The 24808-nt window shown below is 55.3% G+C and overlaps 8 protein-coding genes and 1 non-coding gene across 9 annotated transcripts; 7 read left to right on the plus strand and 2 right to left on the minus strand.

Moving 5' to 3' along the window:
* The first annotated feature begins 219 nt into the window (after window positions 1–219).
* B0H64DRAFT_t154 lies at window positions 220–299 on the plus strand. Its single transcript has one exon. It is a non-coding gene; the product is annotated as a tRNA-Arg (tRNA).
* Window positions 300–642: 343 nt separating this feature from the next.
* On the minus strand, window positions 643–5823 carry B0H64DRAFT_427166 (ankyrin repeat-containing domain protein; the record flags this gene model as incomplete). The annotated part of the gene is made up of 5 exons (XM_062805770.1): window positions 643–1040; window positions 1087–4072; window positions 4262–4687; window positions 4749–5069; window positions 5256–5823. 5 exons carry the CDS (start codon window positions 5821–5823, stop codon window positions 1001–1003), a joined length of 4341 nt encoding a protein of 1446 aa, XP_062655171.1. The 3' UTR covers window positions 643–1000.
* A 2043-nt stretch (window positions 5824–7866) lies between these two features.
* Window positions 7867–9524, plus strand: B0H64DRAFT_330271 (uncharacterized protein; the record flags this gene model as incomplete). Its single annotated transcript, XM_062800928.1, has 3 exons — window positions 7867–8181; window positions 8253–8337; window positions 8407–9524. 3 exons carry the CDS (start codon window positions 7867–7869, stop codon window positions 9522–9524), a joined length of 1518 nt encoding a protein of 505 aa, XP_062655172.1.
* Window positions 9525–10159: 635 nt separating this feature from the next.
* B0H64DRAFT_427168 (major facilitator superfamily domain-containing protein) lies at window positions 10160–11985 on the plus strand (the record flags this gene model as incomplete). Its single annotated transcript, XM_062805771.1, has 3 exons — window positions 10160–10441; window positions 10531–11871; window positions 11932–11985. 2 exons carry the CDS (start codon window positions 10160–10162, stop codon window positions 11740–11742), a joined length of 1494 nt encoding a protein of 497 aa, XP_062655173.1. The 3' UTR covers window positions 11743–11871; window positions 11932–11985.
* Window positions 11986–12340: 355 nt separating this feature from the next.
* On the minus strand, window positions 12341–13708 carry B0H64DRAFT_409694 (uncharacterized protein). The gene is made up of 4 exons (XM_062804731.1): window positions 13490–13708; window positions 13371–13441; window positions 12720–13311; window positions 12341–12649 (listed from the first exon to the last, which is right to left on the minus strand). Exons 1-4 carry the CDS (start codon window positions 13521–13523, stop codon window positions 12384–12386), a joined length of 963 nt encoding a protein of 320 aa, XP_062655174.1. The 5' UTR covers window positions 13524–13708; the 3' UTR covers window positions 12341–12383.
* A 2536-nt stretch (window positions 13709–16244) lies between these two features.
* On the plus strand, window positions 16245–17183 carry B0H64DRAFT_377835 (uncharacterized protein; the record flags this gene model as incomplete). Its single annotated transcript, XM_062802543.1, has 4 exons — window positions 16245–16278; window positions 16430–16566; window positions 16710–16980; window positions 17098–17183. The coding sequence occupies 4 exons, from the start codon at window positions 16245–16247 to the stop codon at window positions 17181–17183; spliced, it is 528 nt and encodes a 175-aa protein (XP_062655175.1).
* A 545-nt stretch (window positions 17184–17728) lies between these two features.
* B0H64DRAFT_330430 (uncharacterized protein) lies at window positions 17729–18622 on the plus strand (the record flags this gene model as incomplete). Its single annotated transcript, XM_062800938.1, has 2 exons — window positions 17729–18196; window positions 18269–18622. 2 exons carry the CDS (start codon window positions 17729–17731, stop codon window positions 18620–18622), a joined length of 822 nt encoding a protein of 273 aa, XP_062655176.1.
* A 729-nt stretch (window positions 18623–19351) lies between these two features.
* B0H64DRAFT_249093 (uncharacterized protein) lies at window positions 19352–22576 on the plus strand. Its single transcript, XM_062799967.1, has 2 exons — window positions 19352–20065; window positions 20138–22576. Exons 1-2 carry the CDS (start codon window positions 19617–19619, stop codon window positions 22479–22481), a joined length of 2793 nt encoding a protein of 930 aa, XP_062655177.1. The 5' UTR covers window positions 19352–19616; the 3' UTR covers window positions 22482–22576.
* A 365-nt stretch (window positions 22577–22941) lies between these two features.
* On the plus strand, window positions 22942–24421 carry B0H64DRAFT_377837 (uncharacterized protein; the record flags this gene model as incomplete). The annotated part of the gene is made up of 4 exons (XM_062802544.1): window positions 22942–23229; window positions 23458–23667; window positions 23723–23850; window positions 23908–24421. The coding sequence occupies 4 exons, from the start codon at window positions 22942–22944 to the stop codon at window positions 24419–24421; spliced, it is 1140 nt and encodes a 379-aa protein (XP_062655178.1).
* Window positions 24422–24808: the final 387 nt, after the last annotated feature.

Below are 24808 nucleotides of genomic sequence, written 5' to 3' on the forward strand. Positions count from 1 at the left end.
CACTCACAGCCAAGGCGAAGGAAGGAACGCGAGACCTCTGCGCGAGGCAAGAAACACCTGCATACCCAAGTAGGAAGGAACAACAACGTACCTGAGGCGCAAAGCCAGAAAAGTGGACTTCCAGATCAACATTATTTCGATGTCGCGACAGTTTCCTCCCTTCAATTTAACCAGCTCCTCCGCAACCCAATGCAACATCAAAAGGATGGCAGACACAGAGGTCCGCTGGCTCAATGGCAGAGCGTCTGACTACGAACAAGTAAATCAGGAGGTTCCAGGTTCGACCCCTGGGTGGATCGAGAAAATGGGTCACCTGACCCAAATTATCTTTTTGGGCTGCCTTTTTGCGCGGTTCCAGCCGGGAGGGGTCAAAGTACGCTGTACAGAAGAGGTTAACGGGTATGGAATCGAAACTACAAGTGTTTGAGAATTTCTTTTTATTTATTCTAGGGCGTCTGTAAGAAAGAGAACCGTTCTCTCCCATTGCTCAGGAACACGGACAGAATTGGCAACCATTGCGAGGCTTGGCAAGAGCTGGGAGAAGAGAAGTTGGAAGTTAGGGTTAGGGTACACGGAGAACAGTTTGCCGCCGTCGACGGTGTTGATTTGGACCAGCGACCACAATGTATCTTCACTCCATCGCATCAACGGGCAAACTAGCTAACCATGACTACCTCGCTCGTGACTTGAACGGTCGCCTGCTTCTCATCGTCCTCTGGTTTGCCACCGAGTAGAACGACCTCCGTCACCGCGCTGTCCTTTTTTCCCTTCGTTTCCTGCACCTTCTTCTCTCCAATTTCGACTTTCCACTTGAATTCCCCATCTCCTTCCCTCCCAAAATTCGTCTCAAAGGACACCCCATCATGCAACCCTACAACGGGGAACAAGCGTCCCTCAACCCCCTTCAACACACTCTCCAACCGTACTCCATTCCGAGTGAACCAGATCTCTCCTTTGGCCAAATCGACCCCAGCCCCAACCGTATCCCCAACCCGATACTTCAACTCATCAATTGTAACCTCCACAAAATCTTCCCTATCCTCCACCGACGAATACACCCCCCCCGTATCCGAATGATATCCCCACGATCTCGCCGTCGACGGACTGTCACTCGCCGCCCACCAACCCGGAAACTCCAACGCCGCACCACCCAGCGTACAAAACCCCACCGCCATCTCAGGCCACTCCTTCCCCCCCTCCACAGCCCCCACCTCCCCGAACAAAGAAACCTCAAAATAATACCTCTCCAACCCCGCCGGCAGCGGCCGATCCGCCGACACACAAACCCGCTTCCCACTCGTATGCACCACCCTCCTCCCCCCCTCTGCCACACTCCCCGCCCCCAACGGCGTCGTCCCCGGAAACCCCGTCTCCCACCGCCCCGGCAACAGGTTCGCCCACGCCGCCTGCCGCTTCAGGAACCCCTCGGCCTCCCCGCGCCCAAACTGCCGCGCCAGCGCCAGCGGCGTCCACCCGTACCGGTCGGGCCTGTTCAGATCGGCGTGCAGCCGCCACAGGCGCTCCAGCAGGGACACGCTGCCGTTGGCGGCGCACACGGCGACGAGGTCGGCGTCGGCGGCGGCGGCGGCCGGGGCGGCGTCGATGAGCTGGGTGAGGATGTCTTCGTAGGCGGTGGTTTTGGTGTTGATGGCCCATTGTTGGTGGGCGAGGGCGAGGGGGGTGTGGGAGTGGGTGTCGGGGAGGGAGGGGTTGGCGCCGGCGGTGAGGAGGAGGTGGACGCAGGTGGCGTGGCCGTTGGCGGCGGCGCGGTGGAGGGGGGTCATGCCTTTTTTGGTGTCGGGTGTGTCGAGGAGGAGGGCGGGGTTGGGGGTCGGTGGGGGGGAGGGGGTGTCGGTCGTTGTTGTTGTTGTTGTTGTTGTTGTTTCTGCCGCCCCCAGCTCGAGGAGCCGCGTGACTACCGTCGTGAAGCCGTGGTCGGCCGCTTGGCGCAGCACGGTGCGCCCTGAGCGGGTGGTGATGTTGATCTCGGAGAGGGGAAGGTTGAGCGCGAGGAGGGCATCGAGGATCAGCAGGGCGGATTCTTGGTCCTTGCTGAGGCACGCGCAAAAGAGCGGCGTCCAGCCCTGCTTGTCGTGGAGGTTGGCCTGTTTGGTGTACTTGAGGAGGACGCGGACGCTGTTAGCAAAGCCCTTCCGCGCGGCCGTGTGCAGGGCGACGCGGTTGAGCTTGTCTGTGATGTCCGGGTCCGCGCCCCGCCCGAGTAGTGCGTCCACGCACTTGCTGTAGTTGAAAAAGGCGGCTTCGTGCACGGCAGTGGTGCCGTGGAAATCTGTGTCGTCAATCTCAAGCTTGTCCGACTTCAGCAGGATCTTGAGATTCTCGAGCTGACCGTTGGTAGAGATCATCTGTAAAGGCCGGGCGGAAGCCGCGTTCTCCGAATTGGTGTCGGCGTTGTGCTTGATAAAAGCGTCCAGCAGCTGCTCGGGCACATCTCGTCTCATCAGCAGGACATGAAGAGGCGGCATCAGCCAGTCGTCCCCGGGATGGACTGCATTGATGTCCGCCCCCTGCGCCAGCAAGAGGTCGAGGATGGCGGGATCTTCTCCCCTGTTGGCAAAATACTGCAGTGCACTGTAACTGACTCTCGTGCAGGGGACCTTCACATCAGCACCATGGTCCAGGAGCATCTGGACACCCTCCAGCGTGATGTCGCCGCGGATCAGCCAGAGATGGAACGCACTGCGCTCCACCCCGTTCTCGGCGTTGACGTCAGCTCCTTCATTCAACAACATCTTCACCGTATCAAGCGTTGTCTCGGAACACGCAGCTGCTTGGAGAGGGCTGTACCCTTCCGAGAGCTCGTCCAACTTCTCTCCGCGATCGAGGAGGTGCCTCGTCCAGGTGGTCAGGCCCAGATACGCGGCAACGTGCAACGCCTTGTGCGGCCCACCGGCGACACGAAAGAGGTCATATTCATCCTCCTTCTCGGGGTACTTTCCCTGCCAAGCGGCAAATACCTCGGGGGTGTCGAACACGAACTTGTCCAACTCTTTCATCAGGGCTGCCCAGTCTTCGTTGTTCTCTCGTTCCTCGGCGGGCCAGAAGGCCTCCGCCTTGGCCAAATGCCAGGGCCAGTACTGAATTTCGTACCGAACACGTGTGGGACCTTCGTCCTCACTTCCCTGGCCAGACGCGTTGGCGTCCTCTGGGTCCTCATCGAGGTAGTGAGGTTTGATGACGTCCTCGTCATCGACGGAGTCTTCCGTGGCGTAGCCATCCTGGGCTTCTTGAAGGTAATCGTCCACAGTCGTCACATGCTCTTTCTCGCCGTCCGCCTCGTCTTCCGCCTCTACATCCATGGGCTCCGGGTCCCCGTTCTCACCCGTTGATGTGACACCTGCCGCGCTCGCGTCTTCAGTATCGGCATCACCTTGCTCCTCCGGCTGCTCGCCGGCGGTTCTCAAACCCGCCCTTTGCTGAAACAGGGGGTTGTTCAAGTGCCGCAAGCAAGTCAGCGCCATCTGAAGATTCCCTTGCTTGGGGTCGATGTACAGCTGCGTGGCTGGTGACTCGGCAGACCCGCATCGCGCACAAACGTGCTCGTGCTCTTCCACCTCGGGTTGGACGTCCTCACTATTCTTCAAAAAGTAGTCACAAACGGCGACCGTGTCGGACTCAAACACCCAAACCCTGCCATCGTTCTCCGGGATCAGTCGCAAGAACGGGTCGGTTGCCGCTCGGAGCTGCTCCAGCTCCAGACGGGATGCCACAGGGAACTCGGCCTCCACACCGTCTTCAAGTCCCACCTCAGCGGGAAAGTCATACGTTCCCTGGAAAGCATCCATGATCTCTCTGGCATGGGGGTATCCGGGGAATTCGGGAGCAAGAAGTGTCCAGGTAAGAGCCGTGCGAAGGAGATCCAAATAATTTGGGCTCATCTTGCTCAGTGCTTTCTTGTACACGTCGCTGATCCCGTCTGGGAGAGTCTCGAGCCGCTTCGACAAAGGTCGCTGGAAGGGCTCGAGCATGAACGGGATGGCGGTATCCCGAACGTAGAGGAATCGGGAGCCGGCCTTCTCCAGGATGGCTACCTTCGCCGCTTCTTGTTCGGCTGCCGACAAGCCCGGAACATCCTTGAGTGCATCCGTGAGAACCAACTCGATGTCACCCCCGTTGTGAAGCTGGACGTCGATGCATGCGTCCGGAGCCAGGTCGTTGAAGAACTTGGATGACGAACCGCACCCGACGAGAAGGCGCATTCCAAGCCCTGCCTTTTCGGCCATGGCTGTCATGAGGTTACGTACTTTCCGCAGAAGCTCATCCTGGTCTTTGTCCTCTAGCGTGTTTCCGTCGAGGCCGTCCAGAACAAGAACCAACTTCTTGTTGAGGAGAGCAGCAAGCCGCGTGAAACCATCGGCAAACTCCGGCAGGCCATCGCTCTCGGATCGCATGTGAGCCGGCAGGCCGCTGACTTTGGCTTTCGCCTTCTTAAAGATGCCGTTGCAGGTCTCCAACAGGCCCACATTGTCTTCGCCCTGCACGGCGAAATCGTAAAGTTGGGATAGCAAGGTCCGGCAGATACTATCTGCCGTGTACGATTGGTTGCTGCCGAGCCCGGCACTAGTCGTTGAGCCGCTGCATGCAACGTACAAGAGGGCCTCGTCGGGATCAGGCGTGCGGTTGATGCGGTTGGCGATGGATGCCACGACATATGACTTGCCAGATCCTAAGGCAGGTTAGAACGGTGATCCTGGGTAGACCAACAGGCAAGGGGTGGGGGGGCTAACCTTCTGACCCGGTAATGCAGAGCATGGCGTTGTCTGCTGCGCCCACCCACTGCTCGTAGAGCCTATCCTCAAACACCCACTCGCAAGTGCCGGGGTACACCGCGTCGATGGTGTCTCCGAGAAGCCGGAAAGAACCTTTTAGTGGATCCAAGGCCTCTTGGTAGGTCTGGAAGTCTTGCACAGCATAGTCCCACTGGGTCTTGCGCTTGGTCGACGCCCGAATGTCATCCAGCCCCTTCAGCAAGACGTCAAATCTCGCCATAGCGTCCTCGTGCAACTTCCTCTGGGTGTCCTGGAAGTCCTGGATGTGCCGCACTGTCCCTTCGATGCCGGCCAAGACGGTGGACACGCTGTCCAGTTGTGTGAGCGTCTTGTCCTGGAAGGCACCGTGGCTCTCCTCGAGGACCTTCTTCTTCTGGGCGGCAACGGTGTTCAGCTTATCTTCAAAGTTGGCCTTCGAAAGGCCGAAGAAATCTTTGAAGGAGTGCTTAATACGTGTGAGGGAACCTGCGGTCAGGTGACGCTTGATGGCAAAACAGAAGTCAAGCACGGCAGCGTAGGCGCCGATGACGTCCTGGAACAACTTCTCGACCAGAGGGCTCGGCTTCCACTGCGGCTTGGACCTCTCATCGTATAGCCGATCATAGTGGCGCACGATGATCATGATCTCGCTAACATCGCTCAGGCCGGTGCCAAAGAAGGTGTAGAGATCGTAATTGCTGTGGATAGCCGTCAAGGTGAGCTTAATGGCATACCAGGCCATGCCGACGCTCTCGGGGGCGTTCTTGGTGAGGAAGTCGCCCGCGGCCACGAAGTTCTCGATGTTGCCCATGATGTTGGCGATCCACGACTCGGGGATCTCAACGTCGCCGGCCTTGCGACCTCCCCACTTCTTGCCCGCATCGCCCTGCAGGGCTTCGGCGGCACGCTTCGTCTCCTCAGGGGTCGCCCTCTCGCGGAGAAACTCCCTCAGCAACTCGGCGTCCTTGGTGCTTGTATAGCGCTCGGCCGAGTCTTTGCGGAAGCGGTCTAACGCCTCGTCATAAAGACTGCGTTTGTCCTTTTCCTTATCCATACTGCTATCTCTAACCGCCAAGCACTCAAATAGACAGACAAAAGCAAACAGAAACCACGGGCTAAGTGCCCCGCAAGACGATGAGGGATGTTGCTGACTCCATAGCGGCCCGACCGTCTAAGCACATAGCCTTATACCTCTTCTCCAGACGGTACCTTAGTACCCCGGTATCTGACGTGAGAGTTCTCCACCCATCCAAAGCCAAGGCGCGGAGACGCGCGAATCGCGGAGCTTGATACAGAGGAGGTCCGGGGGGATCGCCCGAGTTTGGTGGGACTCGGCAGTGGTTCGTCGTGGGTCTTCGTCGTCGAGCTGACATGCAGCGTCAAGTCCTTCAGCTGCAGACGCCATTGGTCTAGGAAACCCGAAGATGGCTGCCTAATGGTTTGAATTACTGATCACCGTTCTCTCGCTCCTTATCACGAGGCCCCAAGGCAGCGAAGGTGTGAAAAGATGGGCAAACGCGGCAGTAGAGAATAATAATATTAGACAAGGGGAGGTGTGAGGTCTGGTCCCTGTAAAAGGTGAGTCAAGACGATGATAGGTACCTATTAACAAAAAATGAAGAAAAGAGGAAAGTGGAACTCGCTGTCTGTTCCCACCCTCTAGTTCGAAACCTTAAACAGGGGCCCTGGTCCAAAAGTTGAAAACCCCTACGTCAACAGCCCAGCAACCGTTTAAAATAGAAGAAAATGCGATATTCAGAATCATTCAAGAAGACTCTCCCGGTCCGGGTCTTTTTTCTGTTCAGAAGTGCACCGTCTTGCCGTTGAGTTGGAAATTTTGACAGGGACCCCGGTCTTCCAGTCACGCGCGAGCGAACAAACCAGGGGTGGACTGTATTTCTGAATACACACATGTACGGACACGGGCCTCATTCACCTATTGGATGTAATTGATGGCATTAATCTTCGTGAACACCTGCCCCCTACGCGTCTACTCGAATCGCGATTATGGTTAATATGGGACAGTCCCATTCGAAATCAGGGATGTTTGGGTGCGGATAAACAATGGAATCTGATGTTACTCAGGCACTCAAAGATTATTCTAGCATATACTTCCGGGTAATATTAGCCATCGCAAGAAAGTGTTGTTTCTGCTCTCCTTGGTGGGAGGGGTGGCGAGAAGCCTTCAGCATGTAGCATGACGCCAAAAGCCGAATCCATACCCATGTAGCACCTGTTTTTCGCTATCAGAGTGTTAAAACCACATTAACAGTATTAGGTCGTACACACCTCGTATTCTGGACCATGGTTCACCAAACTCTATTTCAACATCCGTCACTTGATGTGAAAAAGAAACGCCGGATATGTCCTCTTTTGTTTAAGTTAGGTACCTATCATAGGGGACATTTAGGGCATGACAATGGCGGCCACCGCGAAATCACTCTTACTATGATCGTCTGCATTTGCGCAGGATAACTCCTAGCACTCGCTGAATAACTTGAAGGCAGGATGGCGAGGGAATCGCAACAGACTTCAGGTAAAGGATGGTCTTGGCCCGCCACTCTGGCTGCGGCCGAACCCTGAACAAAAATGAACTGCAGAATGGTTCTTGAGTCCCCTATCTTTTAACATATTAGAGCTGATGCAATCGCCGCTGAAGCTCTCAACGCAAGTACCCCGTAAAGTACTTCGTAACAGTGGATAATGGCAGGGCTGGTACTTGTCTGCCTGAAGGTAAGGCCGTCGACCATGATGCAAGTTTGTCAAGCACAGCCGAAATTCAGGGGTTTTATTAAGCAGGCGCGGAGGGGAAGGTTTGCGCTTGTGCGGTAAGCTCGCGGCAGATTAGGCGAATGCGAGAGCGGCCACCAGCCGCCAGTCAGAGAGCTTGGAAGAGTCCGAGTCCGAAGTCCGACTGCTGTGATGTAATTATGAAACTCAGCCGCAATGGTCGTCATAGGCGGCGGAAGCCAGTCGACAAGCTGGCCGCCCCTTTGTGCGACATTATAAATCATGCGTTCCGAACCTTATTTTGATCGCACAGTGTCACACACGCGAAGTTTCTGACAGCATGGGGGGCCCCAACGTTCATTCCCCGATGCACGGTGACGGCAAGGAAGACGACGCAACCGGCCCGGGAGGCGACACGTTTGTTCAGGGAGGACGTTCAACCGGATTCCTCATTGTTGGACTGTTACGATTGCTAGGCACTTCTATTCTCGCGGTTCTCTTCTACGTTATCATTCGTCTACACCAAGACCGTACCTTAACTTCGGGACAGAAGTCGATTTTTGATGCCCTCGTGGTGGCTCTTAGCTTAACGCTTGGGCTCAACAGCGCAGCGTCACTGAGACACATTGCGCTATATGCTAGGCGCTGGTTTGTCGACAAACGCCGTGTCCAAGTTAAAGAGGTGAGTGTCGAGGACGTCACTTGGATGGATGGCAGACAAAAGGCTGACATGGCTTAGATCGAAGTACACAGCTTCGTCGCGCTGCTTGGACTCTTAATTCGGACGCCGGCTCCCATCCTCAAGTTTGCATGTGCTATATGGTTATTGCTAAATCTTGTAAGCCAACGTCTATTGCGGCCCACCCTCCCTGACACACCATTCTAACCAACTCTTAGGCAACCCAAGTTGGTATCGCCGCAGTCAGCCTTACCTTCAAAGCTGAGCCCGGGATCGAGGAGATCTATCCAGACTCCGCTATCGGTGATGTTGCCATCCCAGATATGACCCGTTTCGCCCGGGTTGGCAGGTTTAATGACGGCGCACGCCCGCAGTCACTAGCTGCTCACATCCTCGGTGATACCGGCACCACTTACGAGTACTCGACACTGCCAACCGAGGTGATGACCGACGCGCCCGTCGCGCGGTATCCTTATGCTTTCTGGGATGCCGAGAGCCACTGGGAGTTCGTCTTCGCAAACTCGGCACCCGTCCCGGGGTCACAAGACTCGAACTTTCTCTCATTATACTCGGATCAGCACGTCCGATCATCAGCAACATGCCGGACACCCCCTCACACGTTCAACCTCAACGCCAGCATCATCGAGGTACAACACACCGACGGCGACAAAAAGACAGTGCTGTTCCCAGCCTCAGGGGTAAACGACGAAGCAATCACCTATCTCACCACGCCCGTCCTCCGCGATTCGGGGGCCAACAGCACCGGCACCTGCGGCCCCGGCTGCAGCACCGTCTACGCAGTAGAACCACACGCCGGACTTCCCGTCGCCGACGCCGAATTCGTCCACCCCAAGTCCCCCTTCTTCTACTACGAATGCAACATCACCGTGCAACCGACGCAGCCCAACGCAGGCCCGTTCTCCTTCTCCCCCACCACCGCGGCCGTCGCCGCCCAGGCCATCGCCCTCTCCGGGCAGAGAGCGCCCTCGTCAGACCCCGCGCGTGCCGGGCTGAACCAGTTCGCGTCGTACACCCTGGGGCTGGAGTTTGGCCAGGCGCAGAACAACAGTGCGCCCGCCATGGCGCGCATGCTCTCGCGCTTTGCGATCGGGACGGTGGCGGCTGCGGCGCGTACGAATCCCAAGGTTTTGGTGCGGGGGAGACCGCCGCGGCAGGGGGTGCGGTTGGTTCTGGATAAGCCGGTCGTGTTTGCGGCGATTTTGATTGCGACGGCGGCGGTGCAGTTGGTGTTGTTGGGGGCGGTGATGGTTCTTGTGCGAGGGGTAAGGAAGGACGGGAGGAGGGATCAAGGTAGTAGGGGTGATGTCGAGTACGTTACGATCTGACGATGAATGAGTTGTAAGAATAGTGTACGTAGTGCCTAGTACTAAAAGATTATATGCAATATCTAACCCAGTTGCATTTCAAGACTGCCCTGGGAACTATAAGAGTAGAAAGTGTACGAAATCACCGACACAGGGATAGGTTGGAGATGTGTATCACAGGATAGCCTTCGGACTGCACATGCCTCCATGCAACTACCTGAACCAACGCCGCCGATGGTGATAGCACGTTGGGGGGGTTGGTCTAAAAAATGGAAGGAAACTATCAGGTTATGACCACAAACTGCGATTTGAAGGCTTTTCTTTGGTGGTGATAAAGCAGAGCTGTAAAGCAGCTTCCCCTTCAGAACGGGCCAACGGCGAAGACCGGCCTGTGGTGGGTACGACGTCCGTACGTAACTGGGTCCGAACGTAGATCACCCCAGAACTGGAAATCAGTGTACACGTGTAGCTTGCACTACCTACACAGTATACGAGCAACGGTGCCGATCGCTTTCCTCTAACGCGAGGTGACGTTGCGGGGAGGACGAAGCTGGAGGGATCTCTTAATACCGTGATTCTGACGACTGCTAAACTTACCACTACGCACATCCATTCAGCTACACCTGCTATTGACAGCGTCCATCCCGCGAGTTGCCATGTCATCCCGTGGGAAAGGTCCGCACGCCGAAGGGGGCGCGAACGGTCTCCCCGCAGTCTCGCCACACGAGTCGTCGAGCTCCGCCACGTTCAATGCGCCAATCGATACCAAGGCCGAGGGTAGGTTGGTCATGAAGCTCGACTTGATCATATTTCCTGTCTTCTTCACCATTTACTTGATGGCATTTTTGGACCGCATCAACATCAGCAATGCCTCGATCCAGGGACTGACTCAGGAGCTACACCTCGACGAGGGCAGCCGCTTCAATGTCGCTCTTTTCGTATGCCCTCCACCTTCTCCTCATCCGTCATGACTGCTCCCTTGGGAGCGCTGAAGATGAGCCGTCTGGCTGAACTGACCGGGCGCCAGGCCTACTACGCGTCGTACATCCTCCTCGAGGTACCCTCCAACATGATCATCAAGAAGGTCCGGCCCTCGCTCTACATTTCATCGTTGATGTTTTCCTGGGGCATCATCAACATGTGCATGGGCTTTGTCCACTCATACGCCGCCCTCGTCGCACTGCGCGTCCTCCTCGGCGTCTTCGAGGCTGGCGTCTTGCCGGGCATTGTTTACGTCACCTCCATGTACTACAAGCGCCACGAGTACCAGAAACGCATGTCTTTCTTTTTCTGCAGCACGGTAGTTGCGGGCGCCTTTGGTGGCTTGCTCGCCTACGCGATTGCCAACCTCGGCACCCCACAGATGGCCGCATGGCGATGGATCTTCATCATCGAGGGCGCCATCACGTCGTTCCTCGCTATCATCGCCTCCTTTCTCATCATCGACTGGCCGGAGCAGACGCGCTACCTTAACGCCGAGGAGAAGGAGCTCCTCCGCAAGCGCATGGCCTCCGACGTGGGTGACGTGTGCCGCATGGACACGCTCAACAGGTTCGCCTTCAACCGTATCGTCCGCGACTACAAGATCTGGCTCGCCGCCTTCATGTACATGGGCGTATCAGTTGCCGGCCTGTCGGGCACATTCTTCCTGCCTACAATTCTACTCGAGTTTCAGTGGGAGGCCCAAGAAGCGCAGGTCCGCACCATCCCCGTCTACGTCTTCGCCGGTGGCATGATGATCATCGGCGCGTGGGCCTCGGACCGCCTTAAGCACCGCTTCAGCTTCATTCTCGGCGGCGCCTCTCTGTCCACCATCGGCTACGCCATGCTCCTGGCCCAGGAGGGAAAGTCGCGCAACTACAAGTTCGCTGGCGTCTTCCTCGTCTTTGGCGGCGCCTACATGATCACACCGATGTGCCTTGCCTGGCTGCAGAACAACCTCTCGGGCCACTGGAAGCGCTCGTTCGGCGCCTCGGCGCAGGTCATGATCGGGAACATTGCCGGCATCATCGGCGCTTTCATCTTCATCAAGACGGAGGCGCCGACTTACAAGACCGGCTACGGCGTCGCCCTCGGCATGATGTGGTTGGGTGCCCTTTGCGCCACCGCCATGGCCGGTCTCATGTGGAGGGAGAATCGCAAGAGGGAGCGTGGCGAGCGGGACGACAGGCTCGCTTTAGCTAAGGAAGACGTGACCAACATGGGCGATTGGCACCCCAGCTTTAGATTTACTCTGTAGAGAACTCTTTTATGCTCTTAGCGGGAAGGGCTGTACTGCAAGTCCACCCCGCGCCGAAATGGATACAGAGGTCACAAGATATAGACAAGCGAGCCGTCTAGACGTTCCTGCTGTATGCCTAGTACCTAGGTAGGTAAGTAGGCCGAGTAACCCGCCCCCCCTAGAGATAGTTCTAATAATTGTCGTAAGGACGGCCCCTAATCTGTCGCAATCGGTGTAGTTGAGATGATATGGTACCGCAATGCATGCTTAGGTAAGGTAGGTAGTTACGCCCTTGCGCCGTCCGTCCGCGTGCGCCGTTTTATCTTTTCGTGAAGGCCAGGCTGGGGCTCTGAGCCTGCTGCCGAGCACTGGCCTTGCTTTGTGTGTGTTGAACCTCGTCGTCCGACCTTGGCTACAATACATTGGTGGTAGCAGGACTTTACCGATGAATAACGATGTTAACTACCTAAGGTTTAGGATCTTTTTCGTGGCAGGAGTACGTGGCGTTTAGCGCCCGAGGTCCCCGGGTCGCATCCGTTGCCACGACTGTCACGTACATAGCATATGTGGTCATAATTGGAATCTGAAACGAGCAACTCATTATACAATATCAATAGGTAGCTTTCTCTCCCGCTGTATGGATTACCGACCCGCAACGGCTACCATTTACCCTCTTTCCATACACGCGCCAAGAACTCCTCCGCAGACGTGAACTTGTAGTCCGGCAGAAGTCGGTTCCACTCGTCGCCGCAATCAAAAGATTGTGTCCCGATCATCAACAACATGCCAGCGGTAATCATCTTCGCTGCCGCTTCCTTGTCTTCAGGTGCAATCGAAGGATGCCCGGCTACGGGAAGCCATGAGCTCGTGCAATTCCCGCTTCGCAGGTCCTCCATCTTCAGTTTTTCAACGTCAAAGGGTCCTCCTGTGCGGCAACTATAGGTAAGTACCTACCACGAAGAAAGTAATGGTTAAAGAGTGAATAGGCTGCTTACCACGTATCTTCTCTCCAAGAACAACGAGTTCGCGAACGGACAATCTGGAGCCCCGCATACCACCCTCAACAGGCCATTCGCCCTCGAACTCGACAGCGCGGGCAACTACATTTGCGACATCCTGAGCCGTCGTCAAGACTATGTGGTCATCTTCGCCGCCGTCTCGGATGAGTGCTCTTCGATTCTGAAAGTCGAAGACCATCTCAATCGGTGTGATGTGCTTGTAGGTTTGATGTGGAAAAGTGAGGTAGTTGCTGAAGAGCCCGGGTTGGAAGAGACAGTATTCAAGAACCTTTCCATCTTTGTTGATGTCCTCGAGGTAACGGCGTGTCTTGGCCTTGTAGGCGTACCCGGCCATGTTCTCGTACCCGCCCTTCGTAACCCACTCGCTGGGTGCGAAACGTTTCACGCCAGCCTTGATGGACGCATCGATGAGGGCTTTCTGAGCTCGCTCGGCTTCAGCCTGATCGTTAGATGGAGAGAAGAACGAGATGACGACGTTGACGCCTTGCAAGATGCTTGTAAGTTCGTCCACGGAGTAGTTTGTCTTGGTCCAGGTTACGGCGGAGTCGCTCTTCTCGGCTGGCGCATCCTGAATAGGTAGTGAACGAGGTTAGCTGTGGCATTAGATTGGCAATCTTTGGTACCTACTCGACGCGACAGGATGATGATATCATGCTTCTTGGTAGCGACGAGAACATCAATGACCTCCTGTCCAAGACCTACAAACGATCAGTCATGTGTTTTGCCGCTGGACACTCGATACCTACTTCCGCCGCCACCTGCAATTGCGATCTTGACCATGTTGTTCTAGTTCTGGGTTTATGTGTGGTGGTTGGTTGAAGACGATGATAGAACGAATTGATTTGATTGTTGTGAAGGCCTAGGGGAGTAAAGGGTCATGTCTTATATATTGGCCCTTTGACCGGGCGTTCGGCCGAAAACAAAGTCAGTGGTTGCCGGAAGCTGACTTTGTAAGCAAAGGGAATCGGTAAGTGCGGGCGAGATCGCAATTGCATCTCTAAGTAATTTGTAATTAGGTAGTCAGTGGTTGCCGGAAGCTGACTTTGTAAGTCGCACCCCCCACTTGTCGCCACCCCCCACTTTTCGCCATTTTCAGTCAGACAGCAACCACCAACTTATGGAATTCCTACTATCTTCGACTATTTGTGGCTACAACAATACAACTATTACCATCACTGGAATCCCTATCTTCTGAACTATCCACCTGGTTTACTTCTACCGACCCGGCTGCAATCTGTGCCTTGCGAACGGCTGTAACGTTCGCAAACAGTTCGTTTGGGTTGGTATCTACCCTCTTCCGTTTCTTTGGCTTGACAGCTTCTAACTGTGCACGTAGGGCTTCGTTTTCGGCCTCCCGGATAGCCAAATTACTATCTAGTTGATCGAAGGCCTTTTCAATCTTCTGAAATAGTTGTTGTTAGGTGCGGGAGGCCCCGGTTTGTCGGTTGAAATCCACCACCTATCGATGTAGGTTAACTGTCTTCCCTAGGGTAGCCTACAGCCCTAAATCTAGTGGTTGAAGTACCTCCTAGGTTCTATTTAGCCCTGGAATCTAGGTCCCTGGTATTATTTCGGTACTTATGTCACGGATATGGTCGCATGCAGACGGCCCGGCGGGGCACGCTGGCAGTGCCCCGAGCCAATCAGCAAGGAATGGCCTTCTCCAATGAGAGCTGGATCGTGAGCTCTGGCCGCGATCCAGGAGTGACCAATCAGGAGTGGATCATTGGATCGAGAAGCGATCTAATGATCCAGGACGGATCGCAGGATCATGAGAATATTCTTCGATCCAGGTACAGAGGTACCTGAGGATGTAGATAGTATATAGTCACTCGTTCTGGAGAGCTCTGGGAGTTCTCCAGTTAGCAATCACAACTACAGTTCGCTACAAGCTCGAGAGCCTACTGTTGAGACAAGTCTTTGTTGTGCACCCTTTGGCTGCACCGAACCTAAGCACCCTTGAGAGAATACCTTCGACCGATACTGAACCCTAACAGGACGGGTCCAGAGACAGGTTCGTCACATGCATATACCAATAATGCCAACTACTATCGCACTAGGGGTGGGCAGCCCGCTTCGCGGGCTGGTTGATTCAGGTCGGTTTTTAAGCACGTGATTGCATTTACCAATATTTTATATACCCCTAACCCTCGAAATACCTCCTGGATTTCTAAGCTTGTAACTCCCGACTTAACTTCCGAATTTACAACTAAATTCCGAGGTTGCAACTGGTATTTATACTATATAGATATGCTAGTTTCTATTTGGTATGCCAGGCTCGACCTGTGGCTTCTACTGGGTGCTCTAGCTTCTAACCTATACCCTGGGTTTAACCTGTGCCCTGGGTTTGACCTGTGCCCTGGGTTCGAACTGTGCCCTGTGCCCTGGCTTCCAACCTGTGCCCTGGGTTCGAACTGTGCCCTGTGCCTTGGCTTCTAGGTACTGGGTGCCCTGGGTACCCTGTACCCTGGCTTCCACTGGGTGCCCTGGGTTCCAACCTGTGGCCTGGCTTCGACCTGTGCCCTGTGCCCTGGGTTCTAACCTGTGGCCTGGCTTCCACTGGGTGCCCTGGGTTCCAACCTGTGGCCTGGCTTCCACTGGGTGCCCTGGCTTCCAACCTGTGGCCTGGCTTCCACTGGGTGCCCTGGGTTCCAACCTGTGCCCTGGCTTCCACTGGGTGCCCTGTGGCCTAGCTTCCAACCTGTGGCCTGGCTTCGACCTGTGCCCTGTGCCCTAGGTTCCAACCTGTGGCCTGGCTTCCACTGGGTGCCCTGGGTTCCAACCTGTAGCCTGGCTTCCACTGGGTGCCCTGGGTTCCAACCTGTGCCCTGTGGCCTGGCTTCCAACCTGTGCCCTGGCTTCGACCTGTGCCCTGTGCCCTAGGTTCCAACCTGTGGCCTGGCTTCCACTGGGTGCCCTGGGTTCCAACCTGTGGCCTGGCTTCCACTGGGTGCCCTGGGTTCCAACCTGTGCCCTGGCTTCCACTGGGTGCCCTGGGTTCCAACCTGTGCCCTGTGCCCTGGCTTCCAACCTGTGCCCTGGCTTCCAATCTGTGCCCTGGGTTCGAACTGTGCCCTGTGCCCTGGCTTCCACTGGGTGCCCTGGCTTCTAACCTGTGCCCTGGCTTCGAACGGTGCCCTGTGCCCTGGCTTCCAACCTGTGCCCCGGGTTTGAACTGTGGCCTGGGTTTGACCTGTGCCCTGGCTTTGAACTGTGCCCTGTGCCCTGGCTTCCACTGGGTGCCCTGGGTTCGAACTGTGCCCTGTGCCCTGGCTTCCAACCTGTGCCCTGGCTTCTAGGTTCGAATTCTACCCTGTGCCGTGGATCGCAACCGGTTTCCCGGCTTGTAATGTAAGTAGTGGTTAGGTTTGGTAGGTAGTTATTGACTGGATTAGAAGTAAGAAAAGAATAGAAAAAAACTGGAAAATTAAAATCAGATTAGGGGTAAATTTGCGGCCTTGTAGCCAAGACTTTTTGGTCCAATAATAAAATAGCAACAGCATGTACCCTGCAATTGTTAAGGAGTACCGCAAAAGTAAGCTTGCACGCTATCAAATTGCTAGTGCGGACCCCTGGAACGCACCGCAAAACGACAACGTACTACCCGCACAAAAAGTCCGTTCTCTTGTATGGTATATAGAGAATCGCTGGCATTAGCAGTCAGCTTGCGCTTCTCGCTACAAAAGCGGTGCTGCAACGACTCGACGTTCACATTCGTGGCACATCCCGTGACATCGACAAGCTTCCGGGCGATCTGAAATCCTCCTCTCGCGTTTCACTGGTGCAGAGTGGACCACATGACCGCGAGGCCCTGCGGAACTTGGTGCGTGGTTGCGACGTAGCGGTATGCCGCTATTATGCGAGTAGCGAGGTCATGCTACCTAGAGGCGCAAAAGTTGTTGATCGACCTATGTGAAGAAGGGGGTGTCACCCGATACATTGCCAGCGAATACACTGTGACTACAGCAAACTCGATCGGGGCGATTTGGTAGTCAAGAATTTCGCAGAGGACGTCGAGGCATACCTGGACACAAAGGCCACCGTCCGGAGTGTGCATATCCTCATTGGTATCTCATGGAGACCTTCCTCGACCTCTTTGGTGTCTGGAATCCGGAAGAAAACGAGGTCAACTATTGGGGTACTGGAAACGACAAATGGGATCTTACCTCGTATCAGACAGCAGTCGAATACATCGCTGCTGTGGCTCTTGATCCGAATGCGACCGGCTTTCTCAGATGTACGATGTCTCGTTGTCGTGTCGATTTCACAATCCTTACAGCGTATACAGTCCGAGGTGACCACAAAAGCGCCATGGAAATCGCTATTAATGATGTCGAATCTGTATACGGGACAGGGCCTGCCCTGAAATCCAATGGGCCTTTAACCGACATAGCCGAGAAGTTGGATCGCATCGGCAACGCTGAAAACACCCAAACGTAAATCACAATCCTTGGGAACAGCCCAGAGCGGAAGCTAACATCGTGACTGGCGTAAAGGGCTGCTGGTTATTTTGTGCTGAGCGGGAAGATTGCTTTGGGCGAACACATAGACAACAGGAAGTATAGGTACCTTATGTCGTGAAACCGGAACCGTTGTCTGAGGTGCTGCGGCGACACTCGAAATAAGGTTCAAGAGAAGATTGGCAGCAAATGTCAGACAGAGCAGAAGCTAATAACTGTTGAACGTATTTTCTTTCCTTCCGATGTTTTATTTATCATGTTGTCCTTAGAATGGAACCGGGCATACAGCAACAACCCATTGGCAATGGACGAGGCTCTTGCGGACCACCATGGTTCGCGAGTTGGTGTTACACATGCATAAGGCAGATCGCCATTTTGGGCTAGTCGGTGCTGCCTGACGCGACCCTCATGCATTGAATATCAGCATAAGATCAGGCTGGGTACCTACCTATCCAACCTTTCCATCTGGTTCTCCCATCCTCCCTTCCATCGTTTCTCTCCGTTGCGCTGTTACTTACAGGCATCATGGCGGCTCCCGAACGTCGGTTGGGGCTCGATATCGAACGATCAGCGTGCTTGCCCGAGGAAACTGCAGTACCGCCCCCTCCCGCACTTCCTTCACACACTCAAGACCCCCTCTACAAGTCAGGCACCGTGTGCTTTGTCTGCCTTGATAGTCCCCGAGATGGACAATATGTCGTTAAAGTGAAATGTCTCAAACCAAAGCGGAAGAGAAAAATAATCCAATGGACCCTTGAGACTACCCACAGCGAATCGCTTTCCGAGACATCTTCAGACACCCCTTCGCACTCGTCGGAGAGCCGCACAGTCCGTATGAGGAAGGAGACAGCTATTTACGAGCGTCGTCAACCGTGGGACACTGTTCTCGAGGACGACAGAAAAGTATATATCAGAATGCTCGAAGCATGCTTCCAGCATTTAGGGAAATGGAGGAAGTGGTTACCCTTCTACGGCGTTGTGAGCGTCACTGAGGTCATGGCAAGTTCAAAAGAAAATTACTTTGCTTGAGGAGATTCCAGGAACTAACCCGACCGCTGTTAATAGTTTCAGTTCGATGGCAGGATCAGCCGTGGTGGTCGTTTCTCTGGTCTAATGATACCCGTAGATATCGACAAGATCATCAAGGACTGCGAACAGGCCATCGAGATGGAGCCGATGCCCGGCGATCACAACGGCTGGGATTCCTGTTATAACGGTCACCATGCCACGGACTGCAAAAACAAAATGGAATGGGACCAAAAATGTCTTACGGTGTCAGCAGAGAAGGCCAACGAACGTCTGCGGCGGATACCATTGCACTATTTATTTACCCTTTGCGCCCGGAACCCCACGGATGCTAACGGTTTGGATACCTTGTCTGGGATGACGCAGGGCAGCTGCATCTACTCGACATTGTAAGGCCCCTTGGACACACTTGCCTGCCTAGAGTACTGACATTGTGGCGACAGCGGGAAGGACAAAGTAAAAATACCATCAGTGAACAAACCCTGGAAAGGCAGAACCCCAATCAGGGCCCTTCATTTCGTTTTCGGTTGGCAGATGGATCGGATCAAACTAGAGCTTCCATATTCGGTTTCGGTTGGTCTTTTCGGTATTGGCATTGTCTGGCTTGCTGTTCTTCTTTTCAGGGGCGCTGGGTTCGACTGGAGCATTGCCCTGGCCTTTGGACAGGTGGTTGCGGCATCTGTTACCATTTTGATAACATCTTTGTGGTATTAGGTACTGCCTTCTGAGGGAACCTCTTCTCTTGAACGGGGACATTTTATTCCTTCGAATCCCGTCCAACTTTCCTAGTTTTACTGCTTCGCGGTCGAGGACCATTTGGAAACGATAAGGGCAACGAGGCTGGATTGTGAGTGCCATTAATGCAGGACATCATGAAAAGCATACGGATTGGAGTACACCTAACCACCATCTCGAAGTTTCTCCAGCACGACTTTCCCGCCGTTTTCAAACCAATCCAGCCGCTAGCATCCATGATCACCATTTTCGAGCGACGGAGTGACAACCTAGGAACCTAAGTATTAATTTGCAAGTAAGCCCAACATGTATTTCCCTGTTTAATATTGGTTCCAATGTCGTTCTTTTTAAGCTCTCATTCCCACTCTTGTATTCCGTGGATTTATTTGCCATGGTTTAAGGGTCGAGCTGACAACAACGATCTTTCGTGTTCTGTCACTCGCATAAGACGTGCGGTCTCAGCCCCGCTCCAGCCACCAAATCACGGCTGCAGGACGGCGGCCATTCCCATTCGGACACAGTTCCAATGCTGCGCCATTCCCCGTTACGATCAGCTAGCTACAAGTAGCTCAGGCCTTTTCCTGTCACGCCTTCATTCCACGGTGCCCAACCCACAGCCCATACGCCACGCGCGGTTCCCAAAACTGCCGCGATGGACCCCCTGACTATCCTGTCGATAGCGGCATCGACCGTTCAATTTTTGGATTTTGGGTCGCGGATTCTGACAGTCATACTCGATTCGCGACATGGGGGTTCGTCGGCTGCGCGGGTTGGGGTGAACGAGCTCTTTGACGACTCGCAGGGCTTGATGGCACGCGGCAGGGCTATTGAAGACAAGGCCGAACTTTTGATGAGCTTGAAGCGGCCTCTCTCAATTACGGAAGCGGCGCTCTTGAAAGAATCCCGTCGTTGTGTGGAAGCCAGCCAGGAAATCTCCGCGACGGTCGGGAAACACGTCCAAGATCACACGAAGCAGTCGATCTCGGATACGATTGGGGAAGCGTTCAACTTGGTTTGGAACGAAAAGTCCATCAAAGATAGTAAGAACAAGTTGGGCGAGGCCAGACAGAAACTGATGTTCGCAATGGTTTCAGACTTGTGGTAAGAACTCCGCCCCTTGATATCACGATACCGACAGTATGAGTTGGGGGTTTCTAATGAAACGACATTCAGGGAACGCTCAGTGCCGAGCAAAGTGCCGGCAGCCGAGACCACGAGGCACCAGGCCCTTATCAAGCAAGTACAATCCCAGGATCAAGCAGAAGTCGACCTCCCAACAGAAACTCAGTCATTGTTCATATATCACCAAAAGAAGGCCGGACAGAATTTAACCAAAACTACATCCGTGACCGTGGAGTCTAACGCCCATGACCCCGAGTACGCCGACAGTCTGCTCAGAAGCCTTCACTTTGCTGCCTTGGACAACCGACTGCAGGCGATTCCTAAAGCATATAAAAATACCTTCGAGTGGGTGTTACAAGAACCCCCCCAATCCGAGGACGCCGAGCCTCAGCCTTTGTGGAGCAGTTTCTCGGACTGGCTTAGACAAGATACCGAAAACATATATTGGATTACTGGCAAACCCGGCTCCGGCAAGTCGACTTTGATGAAACACCTAGTTGCCGAGCCCGCAACCTTCTCACATCTCAAACAGTGGTCCGGCGACAACAAAGTTCTGACGGCTATGTTCTACTCGTGGGATGCTGGGAGCGACCTCCAAAAATCACAGATCGGGCTTTTGCGAACGCTGTTGTACCAAATTGTTAACCAGGTCCCCGAAATCGCGCCGCGGCTGTTCCCAGGTCGATGGGCTATGCAAAAGATCTTTGGGCCGGCCTCGCTGGAACATCTACCTCTATGGACTTGGGATGAGCTATTCGATAGTGTTGGTAGTCTGGCTACGCTTCCACAGCGAGACTTCAACCTCGTCATCTTCGTGGACGGACTGGACGAGTTTACCGGCGATCACTCGAAACTCATCGATCTGGTCAGACAGCTCCACAGCCAGCCGGGGATCAAAGTATGTGTGAGCAGCCGCCCGTGGAACGATTTCCGGGATGCGTTTGTGTCCTGTCCGCAATTACGGATGGAGGTACTCACAGAGAGCGACCTGAAGACCTTCGTGGAGGGCGTCTCACATGCAAACGTCGCCTTCTTGGAGCTCAAGGACGCCTACCCGGTCGAAGCGGAAGAGTTGCTGGCCAAAGTTGTGGAACGGGCTTGCGGCGTCTTCCTCTGGGTCTCGCTCGTCATGAAGACACTACTAGACTCGCTCACCGACGGCACCACGCTCGCCCATCTCGAGCACCTTGTAGACAGCCTCCCCAAAGACTTGTCGAAGCTCTACGAGAGACTCTGGAGGCGAGTCAAGGGCAGCTACCAACGCGCCGGCTCTCGGCTCTTGCTCTTATTCCGCGCGTACACCAGCGCCCCGATCCTCGTCCTCGACGCCAAGAAAATCGCCATGCCCGCCGGGATGCATGCGGAGATGCTCTGGCTCGCCGACCGCAACCCGCCCGACAGCCACCGACGCATCATCCAAGTCCTCCGCCGCAAGCTCAACAGCCGCACCATGGGCCTTCTCGAACTGACGCGCGACGACCACGTCAACTACCTCCACCGCACAACCAAAGAATGGCTGGACACCTTCTGGGCCGAGATGGAGACGCACGCGCAAGCGCACTTCGACCCCCACCTCGGCCTGCTCCGCGCCATCTCCCGCGTCGCGTCCGACGGCTCCAACCTGGCGCAGAACCGCCTCGGCGCGCAGTCGGGCTCGTGGCAGTCGTACTGCAACATGTGGGGCTGGCTGCTGGAAGCCTTCTACCACGCGGGCCGCGTGCTGCACGACCCGCACGACCGCCTAGTCGAGGAGCTTGACCGCGTCGAGGACGCTTTCCGCGGGATGCGTTTTATTACGACTACTATGGTGCCCCATGTGTCCCACTGGGCGCGGGCCAGGCGGGGGTCCGCGGACCAGTGTGGGTTCGCCGGTCTGGCGGCGGAGTTTGGCGTGGTTCGGTATGTGCAGGCCAAGGTGGAGGAGTCGTCGGACTATGGTTCCATAAAGGGTGGCGAGGAGGATTTGGTGTCGTGTCTTTTGCTTGGGCCGGGCGCGCGGGGGTTGCCGAAGAGGGAGTACAAGGCGTTGGGGGATACGCCGCTGAGGCAGCGGTTGGATTGTATTGACAAGTTTGTGTTTGAACATATGGCGTTCAACCACGAGGGGCGGTACCGTGTGGCTAAGGAGCTTCTTGATTCGTGTTGTGATAGAAAGGGTAAGCTCCCTGCCACGCTGCGGACAAGGCTGGCGCCGCTGGCGGAGCGGGTCGCGGTACGGAATGATCGAGGATGGCCGCATATGGAGTCAAGTCAGGTCCCCGTCAAGACAACTGACAGTGAGATGGCGTACGGCGACGCGGTTATGGAGTTGCTGGATGGTTATGGTATTGGGGAAAGGAGAGGTGGCGTCAGGGAGTCTTTTAAAGCGTGGTTACAGTGGAAGCTGGAGAGCTAGATGGTGCTTGAGCTGAAGCATTTACAAATAGATACCTTACCTGTACACTAATAGGTCAGGTTCCTGGCAAAGTACAGTAGGCACTTAATATTGTATCCAACCTGGCCGGCATAAGATACCCGCCGTCGGCGCCACTCATCTCCTTCACTGCTAAGTTAGGAGTCAGCAGTTGCTGCGGCCAAGGACTGCATGGCGCTTGTTCCGTTGTGTTTCTCGATCCACTCCATGATCCCTGGCTTCAGAGAAACTGTGTTGCGGAGAAGTTCCCCGCCTATCCTGGACCGGGACAAGAATGGCTTACCACGGGCCACGGTGCATGGGGTGAGGGTCTTGTGTGCCCATTGCCCAATGGTATCTTTCCTACCACCAGTGCTTGGTCGCTTGATCCCTATACTTGGACAAGCAGTTTTCCATTCGTCTCCTCCACCACGTAGTAGTACACACCCATACATCCTCCAACATGTCGACCACAGCCATCAGTCCTACGGCTGCCGCCCTCAAGGCGCGTACTTTGCAGGAGTTCGTCAGCCACACCAAGCACCTCACAGGGGGCGCGTTTGGGTTCCCCCGTCGTCACGTCGCCGACATCGAGTACCTTTCTCCGCAGCAGACATGGTGGACGGCGCACAGGGCAGCACAACGCTACGTGATCGCCGGCTTCCCCTCGACAGAACGCACGACTGTGGGGCTCCGGAACCTGTCCACCATCAATACCGTCATCTCGTTTGTGGCCATCGTCCGCCTCGGGGTATCCTGTCCGAGAGACCGGGTGAAAGCTCCGCGGATTGCTTCATGGACCCAGAGCTGTGGTCTCAGATCAGCGAGACGGACACTGCCATCCTCCCTCACTCGTCCGGCTCGACTGGCATCCCCAAGCTCATTTCCAAGACGCACCTGGCGGTGATGACCAGGCTACGGTCCATTCCCGCATTTTGCCACGACAAGTCCTTCTTTATGGGCTCTTGGCTTTACTAAGTTCTCCGTCGGCGTCTTTGGAATGCTCTTCGCTTTGATGAAACCCGGCGGGTCAACCTGCTGGGCCAACGAGAGGCTGCGGCTCGACGCTGACGTTTATCGGGACGTGCTCGTTGCAACGCGGCCTCAGTTGGCCCGGTGCCACCCAGGCGATCTCATACGATGCATGGCAACCCCGGAAGGCCTCGCTGTCCTCAAGCAATGCATCATGGTCACCGTGACCGGCGAGGGTGATGGCGGAACGCCTGGGCAACCGGCTGGTCCAGGAAGGCGTCCATCTCAGCGACGAATACAGCATGTCGGAGCTGGCATTTGCGCTGAGCTCGGGCGTGCGCCAGCACGGAGACTCAGAATGGGGGTACATGGCGGCCGATGTGGAGACGGCGCCGCATCCGTAGTTCCGGTCGGGAGAGCATAGCGAAGGGGCCGCCGCGTCGGAGGACGGTACCAGGCAGCTCTACGAGCTCGTTGTCCTGCCCAGCCACCCCACGCAGGACAAGGGGCGGGCCAACTCGCCGGACGGATCGTTCTACACCGGGAACGTGTTCGTCAAACACCCCACCAAAGAGCGCTACAAGTGCATTGGCCGCATGTCGGACGATGTTTTGATCGTGCCGCAGAACGACAGAGTCGGCCTGTACTCTCTCACGTACGAACACAGGGTGCTGGCGGGCAGCCGCGACGTGCTTCAGGAGGCGGTGCTCTTTGGCAACGAGCGTACGAGGGCGGGCGTGCTGCTGTTTACCCAGCCCGGGTGTGCCGTCTCGTCTGAAGAAGTCGTTGAGCGCGTGTGGGCGACAGTACAGCGCGATATCAACCAGGTTCTGCCCGTCGGGTTGGACACGGACATGCTGGTCGTTGTGCGGGATGCCGTCGTGCCTTGGACCGCCAAGGGCAACTTTGTCCGTCAAGAGGCGTATCGCAAGTACGAACGGGAGATTAACCAAGCGTATGGTGTGGACTGAGTCCTGAGTTCTCGTAATTCATGTTTGAGAGCTGCTATTGCGCACATGACCTGGGTTGAGTGTTCAGCACACCGCACATAGGTACGTGGTGCTAGTTATCCCCTGACTGGTGTAGGGGATGACCTACCCGTGAGAATTCGTCCCCAGATCCCCCAACCCCGTATTTGGCCGTGAGCGCTTTGCTCCTCGTGGTGTGTCAAAACCCGCAGTTTCAGACAGCCCCTGGAGGCTAATCTCGTCTTACGGAATCTCCGTTTTCGTTTGTATTACACGCTACAATACGAGCCTGAATTAGGACACGAAGTCGACACCGAATCTTTTAACAAGCCACAATAACAAAACGCTCTAAGACGTACCTGACGCGCGAGGTCCCATCCTCGCGGTTAA

The sequence above is a fragment of the Chaetomium fimeti genome (genome assembly GCF_033439085.1).
Source record: "Chaetomium fimeti strain CBS 168.71 chromosome Unknown B0H64scaffold_9, whole genome shotgun sequence".
Lineage (NCBI taxonomy): Eukaryota > Fungi > Ascomycota > Sordariomycetes > Sordariales > Chaetomiaceae > Chaetomium > Chaetomium fimeti.